Source organism: Electrophorus electricus, chromosome 3 (genome assembly GCF_013358815.1).
Source record: "Electrophorus electricus isolate fEleEle1 chromosome 3, fEleEle1.pri, whole genome shotgun sequence".
In the NCBI taxonomy this organism is placed as follows: Eukaryota; Metazoa; Chordata; class Actinopteri; order Gymnotiformes; family Gymnotidae; genus Electrophorus; species Electrophorus electricus.
Window position 1 is genome coordinate 25,122,042 of NC_049537.1, and position 24,005 is coordinate 25,146,046.

Here is a 24,005-nt window from a genome sequence, read left to right on the forward strand (position 1 = left end):
TTGCACTTGTTTTTACCAATACAAGCCTAATCTGCTTTTTACACAATTCCTCCTGGAGGAAAGACAAACCTCGGTAGTTTAAAGAATGCAATCAACATACGGTAATTATGCATTTAGTAGTTTACTAAGGAAATTTTTCTGCTGTTTTATGCTTCCTTACATTGCACCTGAGCAAGCACAAATAAAACTACAAGATTTACATATATAATATATGTATATAAAATCATGACTAAATCCGTAAACAAAATACTTTAAAATGTGTTCTCTCTCTCTCTCTCTCTCTCTCTCTCTCTCTCTCTCTCTCTCTCTCTCTCTCTCTCTCTCTCTCTCTCTCGTATGCTTATTGGCTAGGCGAAAAGACTGTCGTAAAAGCTCCTTTGCAGCAACAATGGCGAGTACATCGACAAAAATTTACGGCAGTGAGGGGCAAGAAAAGACGTGGTGCAGGGAACTCATAGGTGCTTACCTGAAGCCCAAATTGAATTGCGTTTTAACGTGGGAATGCGTCTATTTTATTCGAAGAAGCGGGTCGATTAAAGACTCCTCACTTGAAGAAACTGGCTTCCGTTGTTTCCTTTTATAACTTGTAGCTCTGATCTGAATGAGGTGGAATGGCTGCAGTGCCGACGGGGCCTAGCGGTGCATTGCCAGCATCCCCGGTCGAAATTATTCCCTTCCCCGGGGATGGATGCGCTGGACCTGGGGAAGGGGAGAAACGCGTGATAAAGAAGGAATCGGTTATTTCCAACGTTGGGAAAGAAGGAGATATCAGTGAATGTAAACGAGAGCGAGAGAATAACCAGAGGTACTTGTTCTCGGAGATACACCCCCACTGTCCAACGTTAGACCGGCAAGTGAACGGTTTAAATTGTTTTGGTGTGGACGGCTTTACGCAAAACTACGAGGACGGCAGCCTTGAAGAACTAAGACTGGTAATGGACCACTGTGACAAGCATATAGGAGTTGCAAAGAACAATTCAAATAGCGTTCAAAATAATAACGACCGAGAGCAGCGAGATCACCGGCTCCGTTTTCCTTGCTACGATATGAACACAAACAGTGACAGCAGCATTCACGGAGTCCTTAAATTATCCCGAACTGATGGCAGTCCAAGCCATTCAAGTATTGGAGATGAAATTGGTAGTAAAAACTCAAGTGTGATCGCAGAATGTTGTCCGAGGCCTGACGAAAGGCCTGGAGTAATATCTCAAACGGGGGCTGATGTACCATTGGAGGAGCTGTCCAGACTAGACTTGAACCACTCGTTCCTCAGAGAAACGAGGCGAAGTGAAGAGATTAATTATGTGCGTTATGAATCCGAACTTCAAATGCCAGGCATTATGAGACTTATAACCAAGGATTTGTCCGAGCCTTACTCTATATATACGTACCGGTACTTTATCCACAACTGGCCTCAGCTCTGCTTTCTGGTACGTAGTCAAGTCAAAGACCTGGTCACTTGTGTGTTGACTAAAATATGGGGGGAAATGCTAAATGTTATTATAAAATTATGCAATGTTTTACCATTATTATGTTCAATGTAGTTAAAATATCATGTTTCGTTCCATCCAGGAGAATGCTTCTTTGTCTTTCAGCTCTCTCATACAGGCATTAGAATTAGGCCTAATAGGTATGCTAAAGTATTCCAAGAATGGCAAATGAAAGCAGAGTTGATCTGTTTGGTGTCAAGGGTTTCTGCAAACACTGAATTAGATACTCTATATATAATCAGGGTATGTTTACAGTTACTGTTGGAACACCTACAACAATGTTAACCCTGCAACACAGAGGCTAACATTTGATTAAATCCATGAATCTACAGTTTTCCATCATACTCTATGCCAGGATATTTTTCTCCCAAGGTTGATAACAAATTGAAAAGCAGTAATCTTTTAAGATTTGATTGTTGGAGTACATTGGTCCACAAACTTGAACATTTTACAAATGCATTTTGAAAAGCTGTTCATCATTCTTTTGTCCTGATGGTTTCATTCTTTTATAGGCCAAACTGTGTGATATTTACATTTATGGCATTTAGCTGATACTTTTATCCAAAGCGACTTACAATTAGGAGTGAGTACAACTTAAGCAATTGAGAGTTAAGGGTCTTGCTCAGGGGCCCAACAGTGGCAACTTTTTATTGGTGGGGCTTGAACCAGGAACCTTCCAATTACAAGTCAAGTAGCTTAACCACTGAACTACCACTGCCTGTAAACAAAACAACATTTTTATCCTTTAGATGGGTTTAATCTAATTAAACAGAGTAATGTGTTCTCACAAATGAGCATTCATTTGTGTGGGTGTTATGATTCACAGGCGATGGTAGAGGAGGAGTGTGTGGGGGCTATTGTGTGTAAGCTAGACATGCACAAGAAGATGTTCCGGCGTGGGTACATCGCCATGCTTGCCGTGGACTCCAAACATCGTCGAAAAAGCATTGGTGAGTGTCACACTATTTAAGCTATTGGCCTTTTATTTAAAAAAATAATTTCTTTTTAAAATAAAGAGTTCTGTTGAGTTGGGTTTTAAGAGGGCTGTTTGGTGAGGTGGGAAATCCGTCCTGCGTGAGTGTACAGATCGACTTGGAAAATGGCCTTTTTTATTCATTGTTGTGCTACCTTGTTGTAGGTACTAACCTTGTTAAGAAAGCCATCTATGCTATGGTGGAAGGAGACTGTGATGAGGTGACTTATTGTCTTTTCTTCTTACTCATATGAACTGATTGGGTCTCATGCAAGAAATACTTAGTATTCATATAAGCACTTTAAGAGAATCTTCCACATTTAAACAGTATTCTTCCATTTAGTTTTCTTTTATGTATAGACAAAATGTATGAGTGAGGTACAGTCACGAACAGTCATGTACTACTGTTTCCCAAAGGAAAAAAACCTATGTGCCAGATAATTTAATTAACTTGAATAAATTTGATCTTAACAAATCAAGTACATTTGCTGCAATTATCCATTTGAAAGTAGTATTTGACTATTTACTCTGACATTCTCATTTATTTGATCCACTAAGCCCTGACATAGTATAATGTTGCACATGGCCATGATGCCCATTGGTTTTATATACACTGACAAATAAGACTTCAGTTCACATTCTATTACATTCTTATGAACATGCTTATGTTCTTTAACAGTTTAGTACAAGAAATGTAAGATAAAAATACAAAAATGTTCTTGCATTGGGTCCATTGCTTGATGATCTTATATGGATAAAGCAGTCAGGTTGCTAAAAGACGAGAAATAGTAATAGTAATTTAAGAGCTTATTTATACTTTCTAATCAAGATATTATTTATTCTCCTTTAGAATTCTCTCTCCAACCATTTGCATTGTCTGTATTTCTGTGTTTGTACAAGGTGGTGCTGGAGACAGAGATCACAAACAAATCTGCCCTGAAGCTGTATGAGAACTTGGGTTTTGTGAGGGACAAGCGGCTCTTCAGATATTATCTCAACGGCGTGGATGCTTTGCGGCTCAAGCTGTGGCTACGCTAAGCTCTGTCCCTGTCAGATGTTGTTTTCCTTCAACAGGCTAACAGTTAACAGCAGACTTCACAAATTCTGTAGCCCTGGGGCTCAGATACTCAAGGCCACATTTGTCTTTGCTGGTCAAGCAAACTGAAGGACTATATATATATCTCTGAGAGACGGGGGGGGGGGGGGGGGGGGGGGTGATGATGATGATGATGATGATAAAAGAAGAAGGTGTTTAAAACCCCACAAGTGTAAAAGGCCTCTACTATGCTCAGAGTCCTGTGTCAAGGTAAAAACAAAGTCTGTTTCAGTAGTTTAACAGAATGGAAAAGATCCAGCAGATACAAAAAGCTGAACTGAACAACAGCTGAAATAAAGACATGACCCAGTAAAGGACTGGGCTCATGATGGTGGTGAAGTGTTTGTGTTTAAATTGAGGCTTGTAATAAGACATATTTTTTATGTCTACTTATACAATGGCTTAGGGGCTTGAATGCTGAGTGGAGCTTTGTTCTTTATGTAGTCTGCTGACATGGATGTGAGCTTGCTTGCTGTGAGGGTTTGCTGTGAGTTGTGTATTTACTGTGTGGTAGTAATGTGCACATTGATGAAGCTGTGTGGTTTGTGTATTAGTGGGAGGGTGTAGCCTGCTAAATCACCCTGAGTCTCTGAAGCTTTTACTTGATTTCACTAAACAGATTACTCCAACTAAAAGACAATTCTCCAGCCATGCCTTAGGCAATTTACCATGTGCTGAGGATGGTTCTAGGGACAGTTCAGTTGATGATGACAGCTAAACAATGAGCAAACAGAGGGTACAGAAATCGGAGAAGAAACACTAACAAAGTTCTGAGCTCTTGAACTTGACTAATGCTATTACCATATGCATCAAATATTTGCTGTTGGAGTTGATGCCAGGCTGAATATATGAAAGAGTGGTAGAAAGTGAAAGCTTGCAAAATTCAGGATGGTTTACAATTGGCTGGGGAATGTGTGAAATCTGCGTGAAATTCTAATTGTGTAAGAAGAGCATAGGAGTCTCTACTTAAGTTGCTGTTCTCAATGCCTATGAGAATGTCCTTGTATTTCAGACATGGACAGTCTTGTATAATAAGACCTCAGCAGAATAAAATTACACCTCCCCATATTTTATTCGACTTGTTACCACACATCTAAAATATGAGCTGTTGCTTCCAGCAATGTCATTAGTATGTAATTTCTGTTTTTTCCCCCTTTTATACACAGTAACTAGACAGTTTTAATGTGGGATACGAGAAGTGATGTACCACAAGTCTGAAGGGTATAGGCTTCCATGTCTTGCCTAGTGCATAATGTAATGCCAGCAGTAAGCAGTAATGGAACAAGTGCTGAAAACTACATTCACTTAGTTGTTACTTTAGGGTGAATACACAAAAATGTTTCCATCCTTGTTTCAGACAAATGGAAATATTGCCATCAAAAAAAGGAACAACATTTCTGCTGGCCAGCAGTGCGATTAAAGTTTCTTACTGCATCAGTGAGCACAACCTCAGTTCTAACTCCTTTAATTAAAGTAAAGGCAACAATGGAGAAAAGCTAGTCACTCTCGACACCAGAAAAGGCTGAATTAACACACAATAGTACATGTTCTGAGGAGGTGTATGAGTAATCAAATTCTTCTGCAGAGACTGATTCAAACATTCATACACTCATGGCATTCATTGGATATCCAATAACAGATTTTGTTTCACAATTGTCTACATTTCCTGAATTGAGTGAGCATGTGTCACCTTTTGCTGGCTGTGATCCTGACAGTCTGTAAACAGTACACCAATCTACAATTTTTGCTCTCACCCCCTTTAGTAAGCCAAATTCCCAGCAACTTTGGAAAAATGCTGTTTTTATGTGCTGTTATCCTAAATCTGTTTTTTTTTTTGGTTTTTTTTTTCTCACATGCATACTGAAATACTACCAGTAACATTATATTTGATGAAGGGTATGGGGAATAAAAAAACATTACACTAAACTCAAGTGGACCCATCACAGTATTTGATCTCACAACCAAGTCCAGAACCGTAACCCAGTTTCATTGAAGGAGTGGAAGTGTGGCACACTGCATTTCGTTTAGGAAGATTAAATATACATTTATTCTGCCACTTATTATTTAAAGTATATGGAAAGATGTTGCACTTTGATTCAAAATGCTGCTGGTATATGTACTTATGTGCATGTCTGTGTGTTTGATTGTTGTTTTGGTTTTTTTTTGGTTGTTTTTTTTTTTAAGTTTGCCTCCTGGATGTTCCCAGTATATGGCAACAGATACTTCATTGTGTGCTTGTATTAATCAGAGTAACTGCACTCCAAACACACAAATACAGTGCTACAACATGGACAGGAGTTAGGGTTGAGTCACTGTGCCATACTGTGAGGTATGTGTTTTGGGGGGAAAGGTAGCCAGTGTCAGGTCTGGGTTTAGGGTTAGTTTAAGATAGGCGAGAGTGGATGAGTGTATTTGTGTGTGTGGTTTTGTTATCTGAATTTTGTTAAGCTAATTTAAAATCGTCTTTTGTTGAGAAGGAAACAGTGGGCTGTTTGGATTTTCTCTGTGATCATACTGTCATCCTGATATAAACGTTCTGACTATCATCTAGCCATTTTGATGCCACCCTCAGGGGAATTCAGCTCACAGTGCCCAACCTCAGAGAACATGAACTATTGATAATGGGCTGTTGTGGGACTGTCCATCATCAGCAAGGACATCAGTATCGACTATGAAGTCTGTGAACAAAAGAAAAAGACACAAGGGCCCACACTACATTTAATGGCTCTTTGACTAGTATTGTCAAATAAGTGTTTTGTCATGGATATTGATTTAACTGCATCGACATACTTCTGTAAAGATGAGATTTAAACATGATCATTTCATAGCAAACAGGACTTACTTGGATTCCTTGGTGCTCTTCATTTAACAAGTTGACAAGTGGGAAAATTCTCGCACCTAAATCTTGAAATTGTCCTTCGCCTACTTCTAGAGTTTGATGAGACAGTATTATTACTGAAGGAATAAGGGGTACCTGACAGTATGCCTGGATGTACCTCAGACTTGGGTGACCAGAGCAACTAGAGTTGGGGTAGAGAAATGAGCTATTGTTTATTAATGCAGATGGTTAATTATGGATGCAGAACATGCAGAACTGTAGTTTCTCATGTATTTTGTTTTGTGAGGGGTTCAGGAAGATGTTTTGCATGACATTTTTATTATGCTTCTCTAGCCCTGTTTTACGTTTGATTTAAAGTGTCACAAGATCTTTTATTTAACATCAATAGGAAAAAAAATAAATTATTTGATTTTTTTTCTGTGATGCAGTATGATTTTTTTTCTACATTTCTTTATTTATTGAAATGCTTGAAAAAGAAATTCTAAAAAATCACTACAAATTAGCAGTACATTTATTTTTGATTCCTAGGTCTTTTAATGTAAAACAAAGCTTGATCTTCATACAACAGAAATAACAAGCAACTTAATTATAAATACAGAGGGCATGTTGTCACAAAATGTTTTAGTTAATGGCATACAGGTATTAACTGTAATAACAGCAAAAAAAAAACATACAGCAAACATGGTCCATGTACTGTTTAAAGTTGATCACACTGTTTTGCATTTATGGAGCATATGTTTACTGTAGCTAACTTTTAGATATTCAGGAGGAAGTAGAAGGATCAGCAGTGTACAATGTCACATCAGTGTTGGATGTTTGTCTCTTTAAAACAGCTTAAATTTTCATAATGATCCAAAGCTTACATTAACATGAACTCAAGACATGGGTTGTTCATGATGATCCACAGCTTATGTTAACATGAACATGGCTATTTTGGCATGAGAGAAGCAGATGTCTCTCACCAGATGAATGATGCAATTTAAATCATTTTGAAAATGTTATCAAAGGTGCTTTCTCTTTCCCATAAAAATGTAGATTTATCCATTTTCCTTCTAATGAAGTAAGATATTTATACTAAATTCACTCCTGCTTTCAGTATTTACAAATAGGAAAATGAAATATGAAGAAATGCTGAGTGAACTTCATACATTAAATATCGTAAGGAATATGTGTATTTGTATACAGCTAGACAGTTAGTGCAATGCTAACTTCACATAACAGCCACTTGCTTACTTATTTTATATGTGCTGTTTGGACTTGGTTGAGAATGTGAAATGGCTAAGCCTGAGTCCTGAACGTGGATGGATCTTCCATCCTCATGATACTTTCTGCTCTATGCCAAACATGGGGACGGATCTGTTTCTAAAGGCTGATTTTGGGTGGGTTCACAATTCGTCCTCTGAGCTGTCAGCCAAAAGCATTGCTTGGTCTGGTCCATTCCTCACTTCCTTCAGCTGCTGCAGCGCACAAATGCACATGGCACATAATGATGTGAATAGATACAATTGCTGAACTCAAGTATGTTGGCTGAATGTTATGTAGACAAATCATATATATGGAATATGGAAGGGAACTACTTTAAGGTGTATTTAGCTTTTTATTGTCTCCTCTCTTATTTACCTTTCTCCTCTGGTGTTTGAAGCTGCTCTGCCTCTTGCGATGGATCATCCTGATGCCATAAAGAGCACCAACGATAAGTAGTGCGCCAGCTATACCGATGCCAACAGGTGCCAGCATACTGGAAACATTTCCTGCCTACACCAAAATGAAGAGTAGTCATTCAGGTTGCTCTAGACTGCTACCATAAAACGTCTTGAGAGGCTATTTACCTTTTCTCGGATAAGTTCAACCCAGCTGCGTACTGCAAGAATGCAAAGGAGATAAACATAAATAATTAAAATATGAACATTTCTATTTAAATAAACAAATGTTTGCTGTAATCTAATGGAAACAAGTATCACAATACAAGACGTATTTGACTCCATTCTCTACAAACAATTAAACACTGACTTGATAGTATTTTAAGTTCTTCTTCTAGACACTCATGCTTTACCCACTGTGTTTTGAATTCTAGTGGCTTTTTTAAAAGTAACTTTGGTATCTGACTCACTAAGTCCTTGGTTCTGATGCCCCCAGATCGGGGGCTGGGGGATAAGGCTGTAAGAACGTTGTGTAGTTATATGGGCAGGAGCCTCACTTATGTCCTCCCCAATCTCCTCTTCCTCAGATTCATCTACATCTTCATCCTCTTCATCCTCATCCTCTATAACACAATGACAGAAAATAAATAAACAAGTTAACTATTAATGTTTTTTTGTGTGTGTGAATGTGTAGTTATGCTGTAAGTACAAACCTTCAGATTCTAGCTCTTCCTGCCATGACTTTGGTTTTAACTCTGGTAAGCGAGTTGGTTCGATGTCTGTAATTTGCTGAGTGGGGGCTGAGGAAGGTGAAGACGAGAATGGAAGTGATCCCACAGAAGTCGGGATGACATCTGTACCTAGAAGAACCGGTTATTTTTGTAAATGCCTTTTACATTTTCATTTTTCTATTTCCTTTTAATTGGGCCATAGCCTGTTTCCAGTGAAGTAGGTCTCAGATGTCAGTACCTATAGTGCAGCAGGGTGTTGACTATATGTCTTTTGGGATTTTTCTGAAGTTGATGCCTGTCACCTCTTACTGCAAAGCTACATTCTGCCTAACTCTGCAATATGTCAGACTGGATGATGTGCTATTTAATTAAGTAACCTAGGTAAAGGTAGGCTGTTACTAACACGTCACTGTATTGTGAACGGGTTATACATTGTGTTACAAACTTGCACAACGACAGTTCAAACTATTAAAATTATGTGATGACATGAGGATATATTGTGTCATTAAGCCCAGCATTAATTGTACATGCAGAACACATACTAGACACCAAAACATTTTATACACCCTCACTCTGTAGCTTCCCTGTCCTGTCACTATTCTCCAGGTCAGCTTCAGAGAAGGGTTTGTTGATTGGAATTTGAGACGTTATGAGAGTATCTGAATTCTCTGCACCAGACATCTGCCACGGCGATGGCCAATCAGATGGCCCCAGGAGAGAGACATCAGAAAGAGTGTGGTCTGCATCCATGGACTCTGCTTGCTCTAGCTCTCCCTCCTCAAGCATCCCTGTCATTGGTGCCATGGCGACAGACAGCTCAAATGCCAGTGCTGAGCTCCTGGGGGGCGTGACATCATCGAATGGCGCAAATATCAAAGGAAGGTCCTCAGAAGACATGGTTGCCTCTGGGCCCACCTCCTGTGACAAGGGCAAGATGCTTGCTTCTTCCACTGTTTCAACAAAGGTCATAAAAAAAGGGAAACAATGCTTTTTGTTTATTATGAATACTTTAGAAATGGTTTGCATCATATGGTAATAATATTTAGTAATCTGTCTGAAGAAAACCGATGAGCTTTGTTAGATTCCTAATTTAAAAAGATATGATACACAAATACTAGGCAAGAGTACATTACAAAATTTCAGGTTTGAAGATCTAAATCTTCAACAATTTGTTATGGGTTGTTTTTCAAGAAATACCAAAATGACAACAAAGATTAATCACCTGCCGAGTCTTCTAAAGCTACATAAGCCTTTAGATATGACAGGAGCATGCTCAATAGCTTATACCCATCTTTATGTAGTAACTCAATTATTTCTAGAACTGACTCAAAAATAGAAAGTAATTAGGCTGTCCCCACAGTGGTTCAAAGTGGAGCACATAATCAAAGTCTATCTTTGTCATTCTCTGCACTCTTTTCATTCCTTTTTTTCCATATTGGACTTTCACAAACTCTTTGCATAAGCTTAGGAAGTCAGAATAAACTATAGAACTACTGCAGATACTGCAGTAAGTTCTCCGGCATGACTGTTAGCATTTGCATTAGCATACAAAAGAATCTAAAAATCATACTACTATTGTAGTTAATTGAAATTTTAAAAAAAAGTCCTAGAGACAAAAACATTAGAGATACATATACATTTATAATATAATGTAATTGCAATTCATAATGTGCTCACCTCCTTGCAAATGAAGTGACTCGGTCCAGGTGACTCCGAGCGCTGCCTGTCTGGAACTGAGGGTCAGGTCTGGCTGCAAGAATCCTGGTGTAACTGCTTTATCTTGGAGCTCTGAGGTTGTAAAGAAGCTTTCTTCTGCTACTCTCTCATTATCACCTGTAGCTCCTCTAGACTGTCCATTGGAACTGCCTGATGTTGTTAGAGATGTGACGACAGGACCGATGGCCCAGGGAGACTGAATAAAGAATGGGGGTTCAGTCGAAACTCCTCCCCAGTGCTTTGGACTAAACTTGGCAGATATGTTCTTCTTAACTCCCTTTACCTTCCATTCTTCAATTTCTTGAAAAGGAGTACTAGTCAGAGGCTGGAAGGTTCCCGTATCTTCCTCTGCGTTGTTGTAAAGCAGTCTTCCTGACCTCAGATTGTCACTGTACCCCAGTTCAGCTTGTGTCTGTGCAGGTCTGTCATTGCTGACCCCATGAGATAGTTTAGATTTTCCATTCTGCACAGTGTATTTCTGTGTGTTGATTTGATCTGCTGCAGAAGTGGATATAGTGGTCAAACTAACCAAGTCTCTCATTGTATTTACATTTCCAAGCCCCAGTGTATGCTCCACAGCAGCAATGGATTCAGAAATAGTTGCAGATGAAGGGCTCTTGTTCTTTTCCTCAGATGAGCTTTCATCAATAGACTTATTAAAAGCTTCCTGGTATTGTGCATATGGTTTAGCCCTTGCATTAACTAAGCCCACCTGTCTATTCTGCCTGTCTGATACTCCTGTTACTGCATCCTCCTCTTCCTGTTTTGCACTAGGTAAGACCTCTGCTGTGCCTCTGGGTTCAAGCCATTCTGGTAGCCGTGAAGATGAATGCAGTTGCATCTGTGATATCATACATAGCTTGCCATTATGATGGCCTGCAAGATGTTCAGGGGTTTCTTTAGATCCTTGTTTGGTTCTGCCACAGTTCCTTGCCTGTGGCGAAGAGGTGCTCCCTAAGGGGGCACCCCAAGTGGAGAGACAGAGTTCAGCCAAAAAAAGAACTCGAAAAGTTTTACAATGCAGCATAGCTTAACTGACAGTTGAGCATGAACCTTGGGGGAATTAACCTCCTAAGAAAGGAGAGAGTTGGTCAGATCCAGTGTCAGAAAACACCTTGGAAAAATAGAAGTGAAAAAAAAAAAAGATTTTGTAGAAATACTTATTTCATTGCTTCTAATATATAAAATGTGAATAAATGTTCACAAAGCAAGACACAATTAATCATAAAAATCATTCTATAGTACTGCAGTAATTGTTTTCTTACATATCATTATGATAAGTAGGGTATTTCTTTTTCTTTCTCATCCACACAGACATCTCATGCAGAACCTGACACAGCACGCTGGTGCCCTCCTCCACACACAACCCCTAAAAATAGCCCTATATTCATTCTCCAAGACAAGCATCCTTACTACACAGAAATAGGATGGGCGTTCACTGAATTATAAAACACTATTATAATGAAATGTATAATGAACTATTATATCTTAAAAGTGTTTGACCACCGAAACCGCATTTAAAAGATTCATGAAATTCTCCTGCAGAAACCACAAGATTTCCTTCATGCAACGCTCGCATTTTAATGCTTTGTCACAACTGAGGTATAGCTTATCATTTTTACTCGTTCGAACAGTCAAATGCAATGAAATGGATATTTAATGATCAATGAGATCATGTAGATTATATCTCGGCGCAACAGTCAAATTGTCATATTTGTGATGCTACGTCAAGATGAAGTTAAAATGTCAAATCATTGACTAAGATATCTGAGTGACATATTTGTAAACAAACAGCCACATAAACGAGGAGCATTTATACACTGATTGTTCTGCACAGCATTCCATTACTATTTTTAAGACCCTGCAGTCCTTACCTGCCGATCAAAATTATTTCTGTAGCAGCCAATTCGACACCATCCCTACAGCAGTGTCAAATCTGGCATTCATAACATAACCGGGATTGACAGCGTTATTCTGGCAAAGCTCCGAATGCAATCCGTGCAAGACAAGGCGCGTGCCTGTGCGCGTCAGCCTTCCATATGACTACAGAACGTTTCCAGCACAAGTTCGTTATACCCTGACTGTGACTATTGTCAATAAACCTTTTATTGTTTTTGTTTTCTTAAATCTATTTTGTTGTAGGTTGCATTTACACTAATTTTGATATTTTTGATACGTTTTGGATATAGTCTTCTATACCAAGCTGTAGTGGCATGAGTAAATTTTATTATGTCATCATTGATGCACAAATCATGATAAACACCACCAAGCGTCCTTGGACAAAGTAATAGTTTGTCCAAAAGATTTCAGTTCAGGCCAACTGCCAAAATCCTACCAGAAGTAATAAAATGAGGAAAATATTATAACTGGTCTCAAATCAGCAGAAACAACTTGCTATGCTGTCTTATATATTGCCTTTTTGACGGCCTCATTTTCGTAAATAATAAAATATTGGTAGAAGTGTAAAAGATGGATACAAATATTTACTTAAAAAAGAATCAAAAATATCTTGATATATCAACAAGCATTTAATTAACGTCAGTTTAGTTCTTATTTTTTAAACAGGAAATATCTAGGGTTGCAATGTCAACCCACCCCGTTAGTCGTTCATACTAGCTAGATCTCTCGTTTCTGTATCTTATTGCTTTGGTCGTGAAGCATCTTTGTCCTAAGCTAGTTATTTTTTGTTCATTTAAAATGCCCTTGTTTGAAGTACTGGGGAGCGGAGGAGAGAAAACAGCTGTGGTTATTGACTTAGGAGCAGCATATACAAAGTGAGTTATTTGTTATTAATTGACTAGCTAGCTAGCTAAATTGCTAACGAGTGTTAGCTGTTAGCCTGCGATTTTTTTTTGGCTCACATTCACTTTGTAAGATACGTTAGATGTGAATGACTTCTGTCGGTTTGTTAGTGTAGTGTGGTGTAGTGTAGTGTAGTATTTATTAATGTAACTACTTTTGTAGGACTAACTGACAAAATAATGGAAACTTCAGAAACTGGTGAATTCGTATTGTTAGATGCCACTGCACAGGTGTGGCTTCAGAGTTAGGTTAACACATTAATTTACCACTATGATGTACTTTGTGTAATATATAAAATAGTTACATTCTTAAAGCATTTAACGTTAGCTACATCCTCAAGTGAAATGAGATTTCACGTGTGCATTCGAGGTACAATGTGAAATGAAATTAAATGCGCCAATTTCTAAGACTGCATAAAAATATGTCAAGTAGTTTGAGTTTGTGGCTCAGTCACGGGCGCCATATTTCTTTCAAGCATGAATTTGCAGGATTTTTTGTGTGTGTATGGGTGGGGTCAGGTAAACCTTTGTTTCTAATCCACAGATGTGGCTTTGCTGGTGAGACTGGGCCCAGATTTATCATCCCTAGTGAGATCCAGCGCCATGGACTCCAAAAAGTGAGTTAGACATTAAATATTCTGTGAGATCACTAATCAAGAGATGTCTGAAAAGCTTATTTTTGATTTACTAGGTTAATATGACTTGCATTATTTCAGCCCATTAAAGTTGTGCAGTACAATATAAATACAGAGGAGCTGTATGCAAACCTGAAGGAGTTCATTCACACATTGTACTTCAGGTAAGAGATACATGCCCTGGTACTTAAATGTGTTGTATTAATATATGCCTGTTCTGCTGAAGATATAATGGTATTGTGTTGAAATAGTTTTGGGGGTTCTATGCACCCACAGGCACTTACTTGTGAATCCACGTGATAGAAGAGTGGTTATCATTGAATCTATCCTCTGCCCTTCACACTTCAGAGAAATGCTGTCCAAGGTCTTTTTTAAACACTTTGAGGTAACAGTTTTTGTTCTCTGGAGTGCAGTAAGTCATTTGTAGGGTTTCACAATGGAATTGTTTTAGCTCCCATTGTTTCTATACATTAACTTTTCATAGAGGGCTGAAAAAGAGTATGCATTGTTGCTCCTTGTAGAAGTATAACGTTTGTAGTTTTTTTAAACATTTGTAGGTTCCATCAGTCCTGTTCGCTCCCAGTCATCTAATGACCATCATGGCTTTGGGCGTCAACTCAGCACTCGTGATGGACTGTGGATACACAGAAACATTGGTGCTGCCAGTATCCTTTTTGCATGTCTTGCAGTGACATGGGCCCCAATATGTAAGGAGTATTTTAGGAGAGTAGAACTACCAAAACAGTGCATAAGTACTACAACTATTTAATGCCACAATATTTTTCATGTACATGTTCAGTTCATTTATAAGGAAGGTCACCTAGTGGGAGTTTTGGAAAAAATATTTGCAAACAATACAGTTTAAATTGGTCAATACAGCAATTAAGCAGTGCATGTGCTTTTTGGTGCAAAATTGCTAATCAGGAATCTCTGGAGATTAGTTTTCATTATTGCAGTAACATATGTCAAGTGCCAATGCAGCCCCTGCTAAAATATTTAATATACATTGTAAGAAAACATGGAGGTAGTCAAAGTATCGGTCTATGGAATGAAATGGGATGCAATAGTAGTTGTTCATAGTTTTTGTGTTTGTTTTTAACATACTTTGTAAATTGATCTTGAGCGATAGAAAGGTGCCATATAAATGAAGCATGATGATGATTGTTCTAATTAAGTAACGATAGAATGATTTTGCCTTAATAGTTTCTAGGTTTATGAGGGTATTCCAATCCTGTCTGCATGGGAGGCTTTGCCATTGGGTGGAAAAGCCATTCACAAGTAAGTAGCCTGTTGTTAAAGTGCCCTTACGTAAACAGACTTATTTTAAGGTGCAGTATTGCCATGTCAGGGTATACTTACCAAAGATATTTAGATGGTCATACATTATTTTCCCCTCTGCTGTACAGGGAATTGGAAATTCTGCTGAAAGAACAGTGCACAGTGGATACAGACTCAGGCACTGGCCATAGTTTACCAACTGTCATTGGTAAGGGTTTACTATAGTCACAAGCCACCAGCTCATGAAAAGAGGAAGTGTTGTAGATGAAGTCTTGTACATGACTTTTTTGGTCATTTTTTATTATATCTATTTTCTCTGTGCATAATTGGTATGTGTCAAAGTCATATCATAGGGATATATCAAATTTCAGTGAGTTATGCTCCCTTGAATTATCAATCACTGATGGCTTAATGTTTTTTCTTTTCTGGTTCTGTTATGAAAAAATCAACTTGGTCAAGTCAGTCACCTTGCTGCTGATGTGTGAAGGAATTTGGTTATTTCCACAATAAACAGCCTTTTAGATTCCTTCTACTTTTCCCTTTTGCCTCATATATGAAAAATATAAGAACATTGTCAAGGTTGTCATGGAACATTATGCTTAGCTTTCATGGTAGCACTGTAAAAATGCTGTTAGGAGGACTAGAACAGCAGGCAGATCTCTAGTGTAGGTTTGCCAGGATAAGGATAGACAGGGTATCTTGCACTATTCACATCTTTTTTTCTTCAGGCTCCATTCCAGAGGAGGTTGTGGAGGATATCAAAGGTAAGCTTTAACAAGATTAGTCAAAATGACATACATACTGTGACTTGAACCAGAATCCAAATGTTTGTTTTCTATTTATTTTTCTTTAGTTAGGACATGCTTTGTCAGTGACTTGCAGAGAGGCCTGAAAATTCAGGAGTCCAAATTTAACTTGGATGGACTTGCAGGGGTTTGTAAATATAGTTAATGATCATGTTGTCAGTCACTTATGTTTGTATGAAGACTTTTGATTGTCAATTTATCCATAGGTTTTGTTGCCTAATGTAAGTGTTAAATGGCAAACAATAGATGCTAAAATGTTATTATTTTAATGTAAATCCAAATCATTGTCCTTCTTTTCAGAGACCTTCTCCTCCGCCAGATGCTGATTATCCATTGGATGGAGAGAAGATTCTACATATAAAGGGGTCAATAAGGTAAATCTGTCATCACTTTTTAAAAGGTGTTTATTTTACCTCTCTGTTTATTTAAAATCAAGATTCTCAATCTCTTTTACCCTCTGTTTGTGAATGTATATTTATGCATTTTAAAAACTAATTTCTGTACTTTTAATTATGTTTTTAAAAATAAAGTTTTAATGAACAGGTATTTTTAAATTGATTAAGAGTAGTTGTTTTTTCCCCCTGGATATCTATTGGCAGATGTAGCATACTTTATAGGAACCTCACAATAAAATTCACTTGAACTGTTTTCCAGAGACTCAGTTGCTGAGATGTTGTTTGAACAGGACAATGAGGAAAAGTCCATCGCTACCTTAGTGCTTGACACTCTGATTAAGGTAAAATCTACAAAAATGCCAAATAGGAAGTGGTGTATTAGTAATTTTACCATCTCCATTACTACTACTACCATTTATAGGCTACAGATCATTATGCAACTAATTATGAAATTGGAACTACTTAATATTCTTTTAACCAATCGTGTTGTTTTAGTATTAGTCACTAAAATGTTGTTGTTCTGTTAATGTGCCTGTTCCTCATCAGTGCCCCATTGACACGCGAAAGGTTCTGTCTGAGAACTTGGTGGTAATTGGTGGCACAGCAATGCTGCCTGGCTTTCTTCATCGCCTTCTAGCGGAGATCCGCTTGCTTGTGGAGAAGGCCAAATACCGTGATGCTCTAGCCACCAAGAGCTTCCGCATCCACAGCCCACCAGCAAAGCCCAACTGCACTGCCTGGCTGGGAGGTGAGAGAGAAGATTTGCTCTTCTAACATTTAGAAGGATATAGGTCATTTCTGTTTTTAAAAGGTATTCTGTATCTGCCTGTGCAGGGGCTATATTTGGAGCATTGCAGGATATCTTGGGAAGTCGGTCTGTGTCCAGAGACTATTACAATCAGACAGGCCGCATTCCTGACTGGTGCTGTCTTAGCAGCCCCCCACCTGAGCCAGTTTATGATGCTGGAAGAACACCTCCACCACTCATGAAGAGAGCCTTCTCCACTGAGAAATGAGCCACAAGTGTCATCTCTCGTCGGCTTATTTTTTTTTGGGCAGGGGGCATAGTGTGTTATAGCTTCAAAGCCTGTGCATCTGAGCTAACCTGTTGAGATTTTGACTCTCTAAAAAAAATGGTTACATATGGTTGTTGTATTTGTGGTTTTTGTGAGTAGCTTTTACCCAAACTCGAACACCAATTTAAGAACCACTAGGGGCAATTACTATTACAGTAAACCCAGTAACCTCAGAGAGCACACTGATCACAACAGCATTTCATGTAAATTGACAGATTATATTAAATTGGCAAAGTGAACATAACCTATATAAACAGTTTGAACAGTTTCTTACTTAGCGTATACAGCTGCTCCATGCCTCTACAGTGACACTAATACAGTAAATAGTTGGGAATAAAAATCTAGGTTTTATTATATATATTATATAATTATATAACCTAGGTTTTCCATTGTTTGTGTATTTTCAGTGCTTTTGTGTTGTTGCAAGTTTTTAATAAGTTGCTTGCTTATTTATGTATAAAATTAAAGTCACTATGATGATACCAGAAAAGACATTTCCTGTCTTGTATGTAGTGAAATCAGTATTGTAGAGTAAATCTTAAATCATTTGGGGTGGGTAATATTTTTAAACAAAAAAAATGATCAGAATCTTTGGGATTATTTTTATTAAATGTATAGCTATAAGTATCTTAATGGTGAGTAGCAGTTCTGTATTATGTTTATTCTACAAACAACTACAAATATAATATGTAGTTACCTTAAGGGTCTATTCCTAATATTTAACCAGTAGAGAGTGATAGGGTGATAGAGTTCCTAGGAAAAAAACAGCTATTACTATTTAAATGTATCTAAAGGTATGAATATTTTAAAAGAAGATTCAGGTTTATTGCTCTAAAAACAATGCATAATATGTCTTCAATTAGCTATGTGTTTCTGCATCTTTCTGACAATATCCAAATTATAATTTGGTTAAACACAGGAATCTAGGCCCTCATTTACTTATCAGCTTCTTAGATGACATGAGTTTGCAGTCACATTGACTTGATGAACCACAACTAAAAACTCACAATTGGAACACTAAAGAAAAAGGTTACATACACTGATTCCTTCATTGGAAGTATCTTTTAACTGCAGCTTCCTTTCTGGCAAATGTTATCATCTTGGGCTAAATTATAGGTTTAAGTCAAACAAATGTATTTTAATGACTGTTGTCAGTTTTATAGTGCAACAATAATAGTATACGTATGTATTTGCCAATAAATTACTGAGGTAATTACTGATCCATATAAACCTGATGTCTGCTTGTTCCCAATATAACAGGTCCAGAAATCAATTTCATAATGAGAGGGGAGGAGTTAGATTATTGTGCTCTGTATATGGGAAGACCAGTTACCCAGTAGTACTGTGGTTGCATTGAGGTTATTGTAGCAATGGCGTTTAAGCAAGATGCTCTTAGGCTTTTGGTGCTGTTTGTAGTCAGTTACTTTTGTGAGGCACAAGCTCCAGTAGGCTTTTGGCCCCATGCACTGATACCAAATCATCAGTTTAAGGACTTCTTGAAGCCTGTTCAGTACCCTATGTACCTTCCACGGGCATACCCTCAAACAGTGCATTTGCTCCCAACACAGGAGCCAATACCAGTGCCAAATGTTGCAGCAGATACCCAACCTGTTGTCCAGCCAAGCCCAAAGGTAAAGGATAATGATACAAAGTTACCCTGGAAGTTTCCTACTGTGCAAGGAGAACCAAAACATCCACTGGTGCACTCTGAGTTGCAAGAGCAGCCCAGAGCAGCCCAGAGCATAGCAGTTAAATGTGGTGAGAATGCAGTGCAGGTAGAAGTGAAGAGAGACTTCTTTGGCACTGGCCAATGGGTTGACCCATCATCTATTACTTTGGGTGGCTGTGCTGTTACAGCAGAGGACCCTGCTGCAGGAGTGCTGGTCTTTCACTCAGCACTGCAGGGCTGTAATAGTATGACACGGGTAAGACTTGATTAATATGGTGTGGCTGAATATAAAGTGGCTTTTTGGCTTACCTCATTGTTCTTATTCTAGCTGACTGAGGATGCACTGGTGTATACCTTTAGCCTTGTCTACAAACCTCTAACTATATCTGGGCTGCCCATCATTCGCATGCGTGGTGCTGCTGTTGGTATTGAATGTCACTATGTTAGGTGAGTAGTGTTGAGGTTTTACTTCTTATGACATTATATACATTGTCTTAAAAATATTTATAAATTTGTAGGAAACATAATGTGAGCAGCAATGCACTGCAACCAACTTGGATGCCTTATGCATCTACTGAAGTGGCAGAGGACTTCCTGGTCTTCTCTTTGAGACTCATGACTGGTTTGTATAGATCTTGGTCTTGGTCTAGGCTGATGCTGCACCCAGGTAGATAAGTTGCTTGTCTTCTGTCTTTGCAGATGACTGGAAGTTTGAGAGGCCTTCCAATGTATACTTCCTGGGAGAGGTCATGAATATTGAGGCATCTGTGACCCAGTTCCACCATGTACCACTTCGTGTGTTTGTGGACAACTGTGTGGCATCAGCAAGTCATAACATGAAAGCAGATCCTAGATATTCCTTCATTGAAAATCATGGGTAGGAAAGTACCCCTGTGGTTTCTTATTTTTCCTCTAACTTTTTCTTTAACAAATATTCTCCTTCCCAATCAGGTGCTTTATTGATGGAAAGATTGCCAACTCCAGCTTCTTACCCAGGTTGCATGATGGTGAACTGCAGTTTCACTTGGAGACATTCCAGTTCCAACAAGACACTGGTTCTGTATGTTGGACATTATCAGACTTTGTACATGCCTGATCAAATTCTACTAATTCAGCCTTGCATGTGCAGGTCTACATCACATGTATGCTGAAGGCAACTCCAGTTTCATCCCCAACAGATGTAGAGCATAAGGCCTGTTCCTTCGTCACCAATGGGTATTACTTCATCACAAGTTGGAGACCAATCGTCACCAAAGGGGGGGGGGGGGAATTTAACTTTTTTATTTTTTATTATTTTTTTTTTTTCTTCTAACCCTTCTCTAGCTGGCTTCCTGCAGATGACAACCAAGTATGCAATTGCTGCAACACAAAATGTGAATACAGGTTTGGTAGAGACCTGGCAAAAGTCCAAGGTATGGTATACACTGCCCTTTCCATTAGTCATCCACCCAGCTTTGGATGTTGAGTCTAACTTTTTTAATTGCAGGTCTGCAGTGGGAAGCTGAAGCCACTATTGGCCCTATTGTTGTTCTGGAAAAATGATGGGGGGGGGGGGTTTTGTTTTTTTTAAGAAATAAAGTCTATTGACTCAATGAGCCGTCTTCACTGATTGAACTTGTGGCTTGGCTATAGTGGTTTATAAATGGAAGCAAGTCTTTGTTAAAGTTTACTTGTACCTTTTTAAAAGCATCAGTATTTAATAAAATACAGCAAAAAAGTGGGGGGGCTTTGAAAAGAAATTGTGCAGAGGGTAGGATCCTTTTAATAGTGGAAGGCTTTAAGACCGTGTGGATTGTGGTGGTAGGGATGGCAGTCACTGAAGAGCAGGGTTCTAGGGCCCAGCAAGTGGCAGTATTGCTGTAGAGCAGCGAATCTGATCTAAATGCACTTTAGTCAGGGTGACTTACTGTTGGCATGCTCGGCTGTGGCAATGGTCAAGGCATTTATTTATTTTAATTTTTTTTTTTTTCCCCCCCTCTGGTGGGTGAAACCAAAGAGGGTGAGAAACTTTGAAATTGAGTTAGTAGTAGGTGAACCTCAATATAATACTGACTTTGAACTATTCACTGAATCTTTCATTAGTGCAGTTTGGTAACTGAAATAATTGTAGTTAATGAATCTGGCCAAAGGTAATGTTGAATTGTCAATGCACTGAATGATTTCTCTCACAGGACCAGTCAAGGAAAGCAGCTGTAGACTTTTTTTGTTTTGTCAGTACACCTGTATGTATGATGTGCTGTTAATGGAGCCAGTGCAGCATAAGATGGTAACTGTGTACACCAAGTGAAATTGTTAATCAATTGTGGGGTATTGGATATGATAAACTGGGTTGTGTAAATTGAGTAAACGCATATGCACTTGGTGACCTTTTTTAATGATTTATTTTTATATAGTGCTTTTTTTTTGCTGTTATCGACAAATTTTAGTCCATTGAACTGGATGAAGAGTTTAGTTTGATCTATTCATATGGTTACCATTTGTCCTTTAGGGGCAAGTGCTTGTGTGGGGAAGGGTGATAATAGGATTGCCTCATTCCCTATTGAAAGAAGTGAGGGTGGCATAGTTTGTTTTAGTGGTTTAGATGCATGCAGGTCTAGTACTCATGACACCCCCTAGAGCCACATAAGAATAGAATTCAAACATGAGTATAAGGCAAAAAATAAGGGACAACCATGAGAATTCAAGAATACTGCTATAAGTGTTAATATTTCTACATTTGCCATTTAAAACTCATCTCAACCTCACTCCTGGGAAAGACTTTTTGGCCTAGTGACAGAGAAGGCATGATTGCTTTCAAATTTTAATTGGTTCTGTGGAACATGCTGTATAGCATGTTTTATTGCTATAGCTGATTGGGTGACAGGAAATAATGAGGATTAATTGTACTGAGGAGCCTAGTAAAGCATATTCTTATAGGGTCTGCTAACACTTGTAACTTTTTTATAAATGCATGGGTTAGTAGTTTGATCATCTTAATGGTTGTGTAAATGTAATTATACACAGGCAAATATCCTGTGCCAAACCATAACCTTCACATACTGCCCTACACACACTTCATTTAGAATAAGCTTCAAAGTCATGTTTGTTTTGTGTATCAAGGACTAGCCATTTTACTCATTACTATTCATGTGTTGAATAAAATTAAGGGCTAGGACTTGTATGACACTTCTACTTTTGCTGGCTGAAAGTAGAAATACTTCAGAATGTGCTAAGATGTTGACTTCTAGATTATCTTACAAATTACCAGAATTTCAGCCTGATTGGCCACATATGGGATGTGGCTCTGTGAGACTTTTTACAAACTTGTATAATCTAGAAATTGATAAGACTTGGCCACTAAAGTGTTATCATTAGGTAGTGTCTTTGAAGAGGAAACAAAGCTGGGAAATGTGAAAAATGTATGTATTGAAACAACATGGGAAGTTCATTGGAAGAGCAGTGCCATAATTGTATAGTGGATAGTATTCTACATGAAGGCTGTTTGAAACTATCACACCAGCCTTTTAAGTCAGCTGCGTCAGGGAGGACAGCCTTCTGGGCTACAGTTTATTCTTTTCGACAGAAAAAAGAATTTATTGGATACAGACATCACTTGTGGGCCAGAGCTGCAAGGGATAACATGTCAGAGTAGGGATCAGAGGACTGAAGGTTTGATTCCTTGTTTCCACCATGTGGAGCACTTAGCATCTTTATCACAGGATTTCTAAAGCATCATCTTGAGTGAAAGCACCACTCAGTCCACCTAATCACTGTGAAATTTGAAGCTACTCGCAACCAACCAACTGAATTGGATGTCATGCACTGGTGGTAATTTCCTGGCATTGAGGCTATCGGGTAAATCAAACACCCCATATGGCCTATCCCCTGACTTACAGGGATAGCTGAGCAACTTGTGTTGACACTACATGGCTAGTCTTGTTTTTTCTGCAAACATTCATGTTTCATCAAATGCCATTGTTGGCATCAAATGCCATGATAGCCCAAAGGAGGATGAAAATTCAGGAGTGTTTCACAAAGGTTAATTTTGAGGAAGAACTGAAAAGAGTACCCAGAAACCTTTGGGCAAAGGGCAAAACTGACATAGCATTAAGAATTGTGCTCCTGTACAAATAACTCCTAAAAACAGACTACAGGGCACATAAAGCCAATTAACTGGAAGCTATCAGTGACATTACAACAGTGTTTGAAGAACAGTTACAGGCTGGAGTGTCCCCTGCGACAATTCCCCAGTTAAAGAATAGATATTCCCAGTGAAAAAGATTAGAGCCTAGGGTAAACCAGATGAATGGATGTTTGTACAGGATCTTAGGGCAGTTAATGAAGCAGTTTTTGGCTCTTCACTATTATAGGATTGAGAATGGGATGCTTAGTTTTGGCATGGTACAAATTAAAAGATAAAAGCAATGTGCAAAGCCATCATGTGAAGAAAGCAGTGCCATGATTGTATACTGGTTAGTACTCTGCATTGTGGCCACAGCAACCCTGGTTTGAGGCAGGCCACCAATTCTTTTTGACAGAATTTTGAAAGAAAATTAATTGTATACCAACAAGATCATACATGAACCTTCACAAGGTGGGCCAGTGGTGTGATGACTCGTCAGAGTACAGACCAGAAGACTAGAGTTGACTTCTGACTGGCCTGCTTCCCTTTTACTGTTTCCACTATATGGAGCACTTAGCATCTTTATGATGGGCTCTTGCAAAGAGCAAGAGACCGTTCCCATTGATTTCTAAAGCATCAACTTGAGTGAAAGCCTCACTTGTTGACCATCCTCAATAGGGGCCCCCTCAAGAGCCAAGGAAGCCGTTAGAGGTGGGAAAGCTTGAGTTACAGTGAAACCCTAAGAAACTTGTCTTGAT

General features: G+C 38.6%; 4 protein-coding genes across 11 annotated transcripts; 3 read left to right on the plus strand and 1 right to left on the minus strand.

Moving 5' to 3' along the window:
- The first annotated feature begins 391 nt into the window (after positions 1-391).
- Positions 392-3,645, plus strand: LOC113569783. Its single transcript, XM_026997808.2, has 4 exons — positions 392-1,430; positions 2,317-2,440; positions 2,629-2,684; positions 3,364-3,645. The coding sequence occupies exons 1-4, from the start codon at positions 612-614 to the stop codon at positions 3,499-3,501; spliced, it is 1,137 nt and encodes a 378-aa protein (XP_026853609.2). The 5' UTR covers positions 392-611; the 3' UTR covers positions 3,502-3,645.
- Positions 3,646-6,895: 3,250 nt separating this feature from the next.
- Positions 6,896-12,504, minus strand: LOC113592114 (armadillo like helical domain containing 4). 8 transcript variants are annotated; one of them, XM_027032984.2, is made up of 8 exons: positions 12,360-12,504; positions 10,447-11,556; positions 9,336-9,719; positions 8,752-8,898; positions 8,509-8,661; positions 8,228-8,259; positions 8,019-8,153; positions 6,896-7,855 (listed from the first exon to the last, which is right to left on the minus strand). In XM_027032984.2, exons 2-8 carry the CDS (start codon positions 11,510-11,512, stop codon positions 7,784-7,786), a joined length of 1,989 nt encoding a protein of 662 aa, XP_026888785.2. In that variant the 5' UTR covers positions 11,513-11,556; positions 12,360-12,504; the 3' UTR covers positions 6,896-7,783. The 8 variants fall into 8 exon arrangements, with proteins under 8 accessions (XP_026888785.2, XP_026851483.2, XP_026851402.2 ...); XM_026995682.2 differs by having other exon boundaries at positions 8,752-8,838; positions 9,444-9,719; positions 10,447-11,599; XM_026995601.2 differs by having other exon boundaries at positions 8,752-8,892; positions 9,444-9,719; positions 10,447-11,599.
- A 558-nt stretch (positions 12,505-13,062) lies between these two features.
- Positions 13,063-17,966, plus strand: actr10 (actin related protein 10). The gene is made up of 13 exons (XM_026997833.2): positions 13,063-13,259; positions 13,831-13,903; positions 14,003-14,085; positions 14,198-14,306; positions 14,479-14,586; positions 15,132-15,199; positions 15,328-15,407; positions 15,928-15,963; positions 16,053-16,132; positions 16,306-16,379; positions 16,660-16,741; positions 16,947-17,148; positions 17,235-17,966. The coding sequence occupies exons 1-13, from the start codon at positions 13,183-13,185 to the stop codon at positions 17,414-17,416; spliced, it is 1,254 nt and encodes a 417-aa protein (XP_026853634.2). The 5' UTR covers positions 13,063-13,182; the 3' UTR covers positions 17,417-17,966.
- An 880-nt stretch (positions 17,967-18,846) lies between these two features.
- Positions 18,847-20,687, plus strand: LOC113568906 (zona pellucida sperm-binding protein 3-like). Its single transcript, XM_026997081.2, has 8 exons — positions 18,847-19,401; positions 19,474-19,592; positions 19,664-19,767; positions 19,845-20,022; positions 20,097-20,205; positions 20,275-20,360; positions 20,469-20,557; positions 20,632-20,687. The coding sequence occupies exons 1-8, from the start codon at positions 18,847-18,849 to the stop codon at positions 20,685-20,687; spliced, it is 1,296 nt and encodes a 431-aa protein (XP_026852882.2).
- Positions 20,688-24,005: the final 3,318 nt, after the last annotated feature.

Excerpts from the sequence above, each read along its gene's own strand:
- LOC113569783 (XM_026997808.2), top strand. The coding sequence starts at position 612 with ATGGCTGCAGTGCCGACGGGGCCTAGCGGTGCATTGCCAGCATCCCCG. Across the intron at positions 1,431-2,316 it reads GGCCTCAGCTCTGCTTTCTG|GCGATGGTAGAGGAGGAGTG; the intron begins GTACGTAGTCAA and ends TATGATTCACAG. Across the intron at positions 2,685-3,363 it reads TGGAAGGAGACTGTGATGAG|GTGGTGCTGGAGACAGAGAT; the intron begins GTGACTTATTGT and ends TGTTTGTACAAG.
- LOC113592114 (XM_027032984.2), bottom strand. The coding sequence starts at position 11,512 with ATGCTGCATTGTAAAACTTTTCGAGTTCTTTTTTTGGCTGAACTCTGT. Across the intron at positions 9,720-10,446 it reads GTCACTTCATTTGCAAGGAG|TGGAAGAAGCAAGCATCTTG; the intron begins GTGAGCACATTA and ends TTGTTGAAACAG. Across the intron at positions 8,260-8,508 it reads GCATCAGAACCAAGGACTTA|TACGCAGCTGGGTTGAACTT; the intron begins GTGAGTCAGATA and ends GCATTCTTGCAG.
- actr10 (XM_026997833.2), top strand. The coding sequence starts at position 13,183 with ATGCCCTTGTTTGAAGTACTGGGGAGCGGAGGAGAGAAAACAGCTGTG. Across the intron at positions 14,086-14,197 it reads ATTCACACATTGTACTTCAG|GCACTTACTTGTGAATCCAC; the intron begins GTAAGAGATACA and ends ATGCACCCACAG. Across the intron at positions 16,742-16,946 it reads TGCTTGACACTCTGATTAAG|TGCCCCATTGACACGCGAAA; the intron begins GTAAAATCTACA and ends GTTCCTCATCAG.
- LOC113568906 (XM_026997081.2), top strand. The coding sequence starts at position 18,847 with ATGGCGTTTAAGCAAGATGCTCTTAGGCTTTTGGTGCTGTTTGTAGTC. Across the intron at positions 19,768-19,844 it reads CTCTTTGAGACTCATGACTG|ATGACTGGAAGTTTGAGAGG; the intron begins GTTTGTATAGAT and ends CTGTCTTTGCAG. Across the intron at positions 20,023-20,096 it reads TCCTTCATTGAAAATCATGG|GTGCTTTATTGATGGAAAGA; the intron begins GTAGGAAAGTAC and ends CTTCCCAATCAG.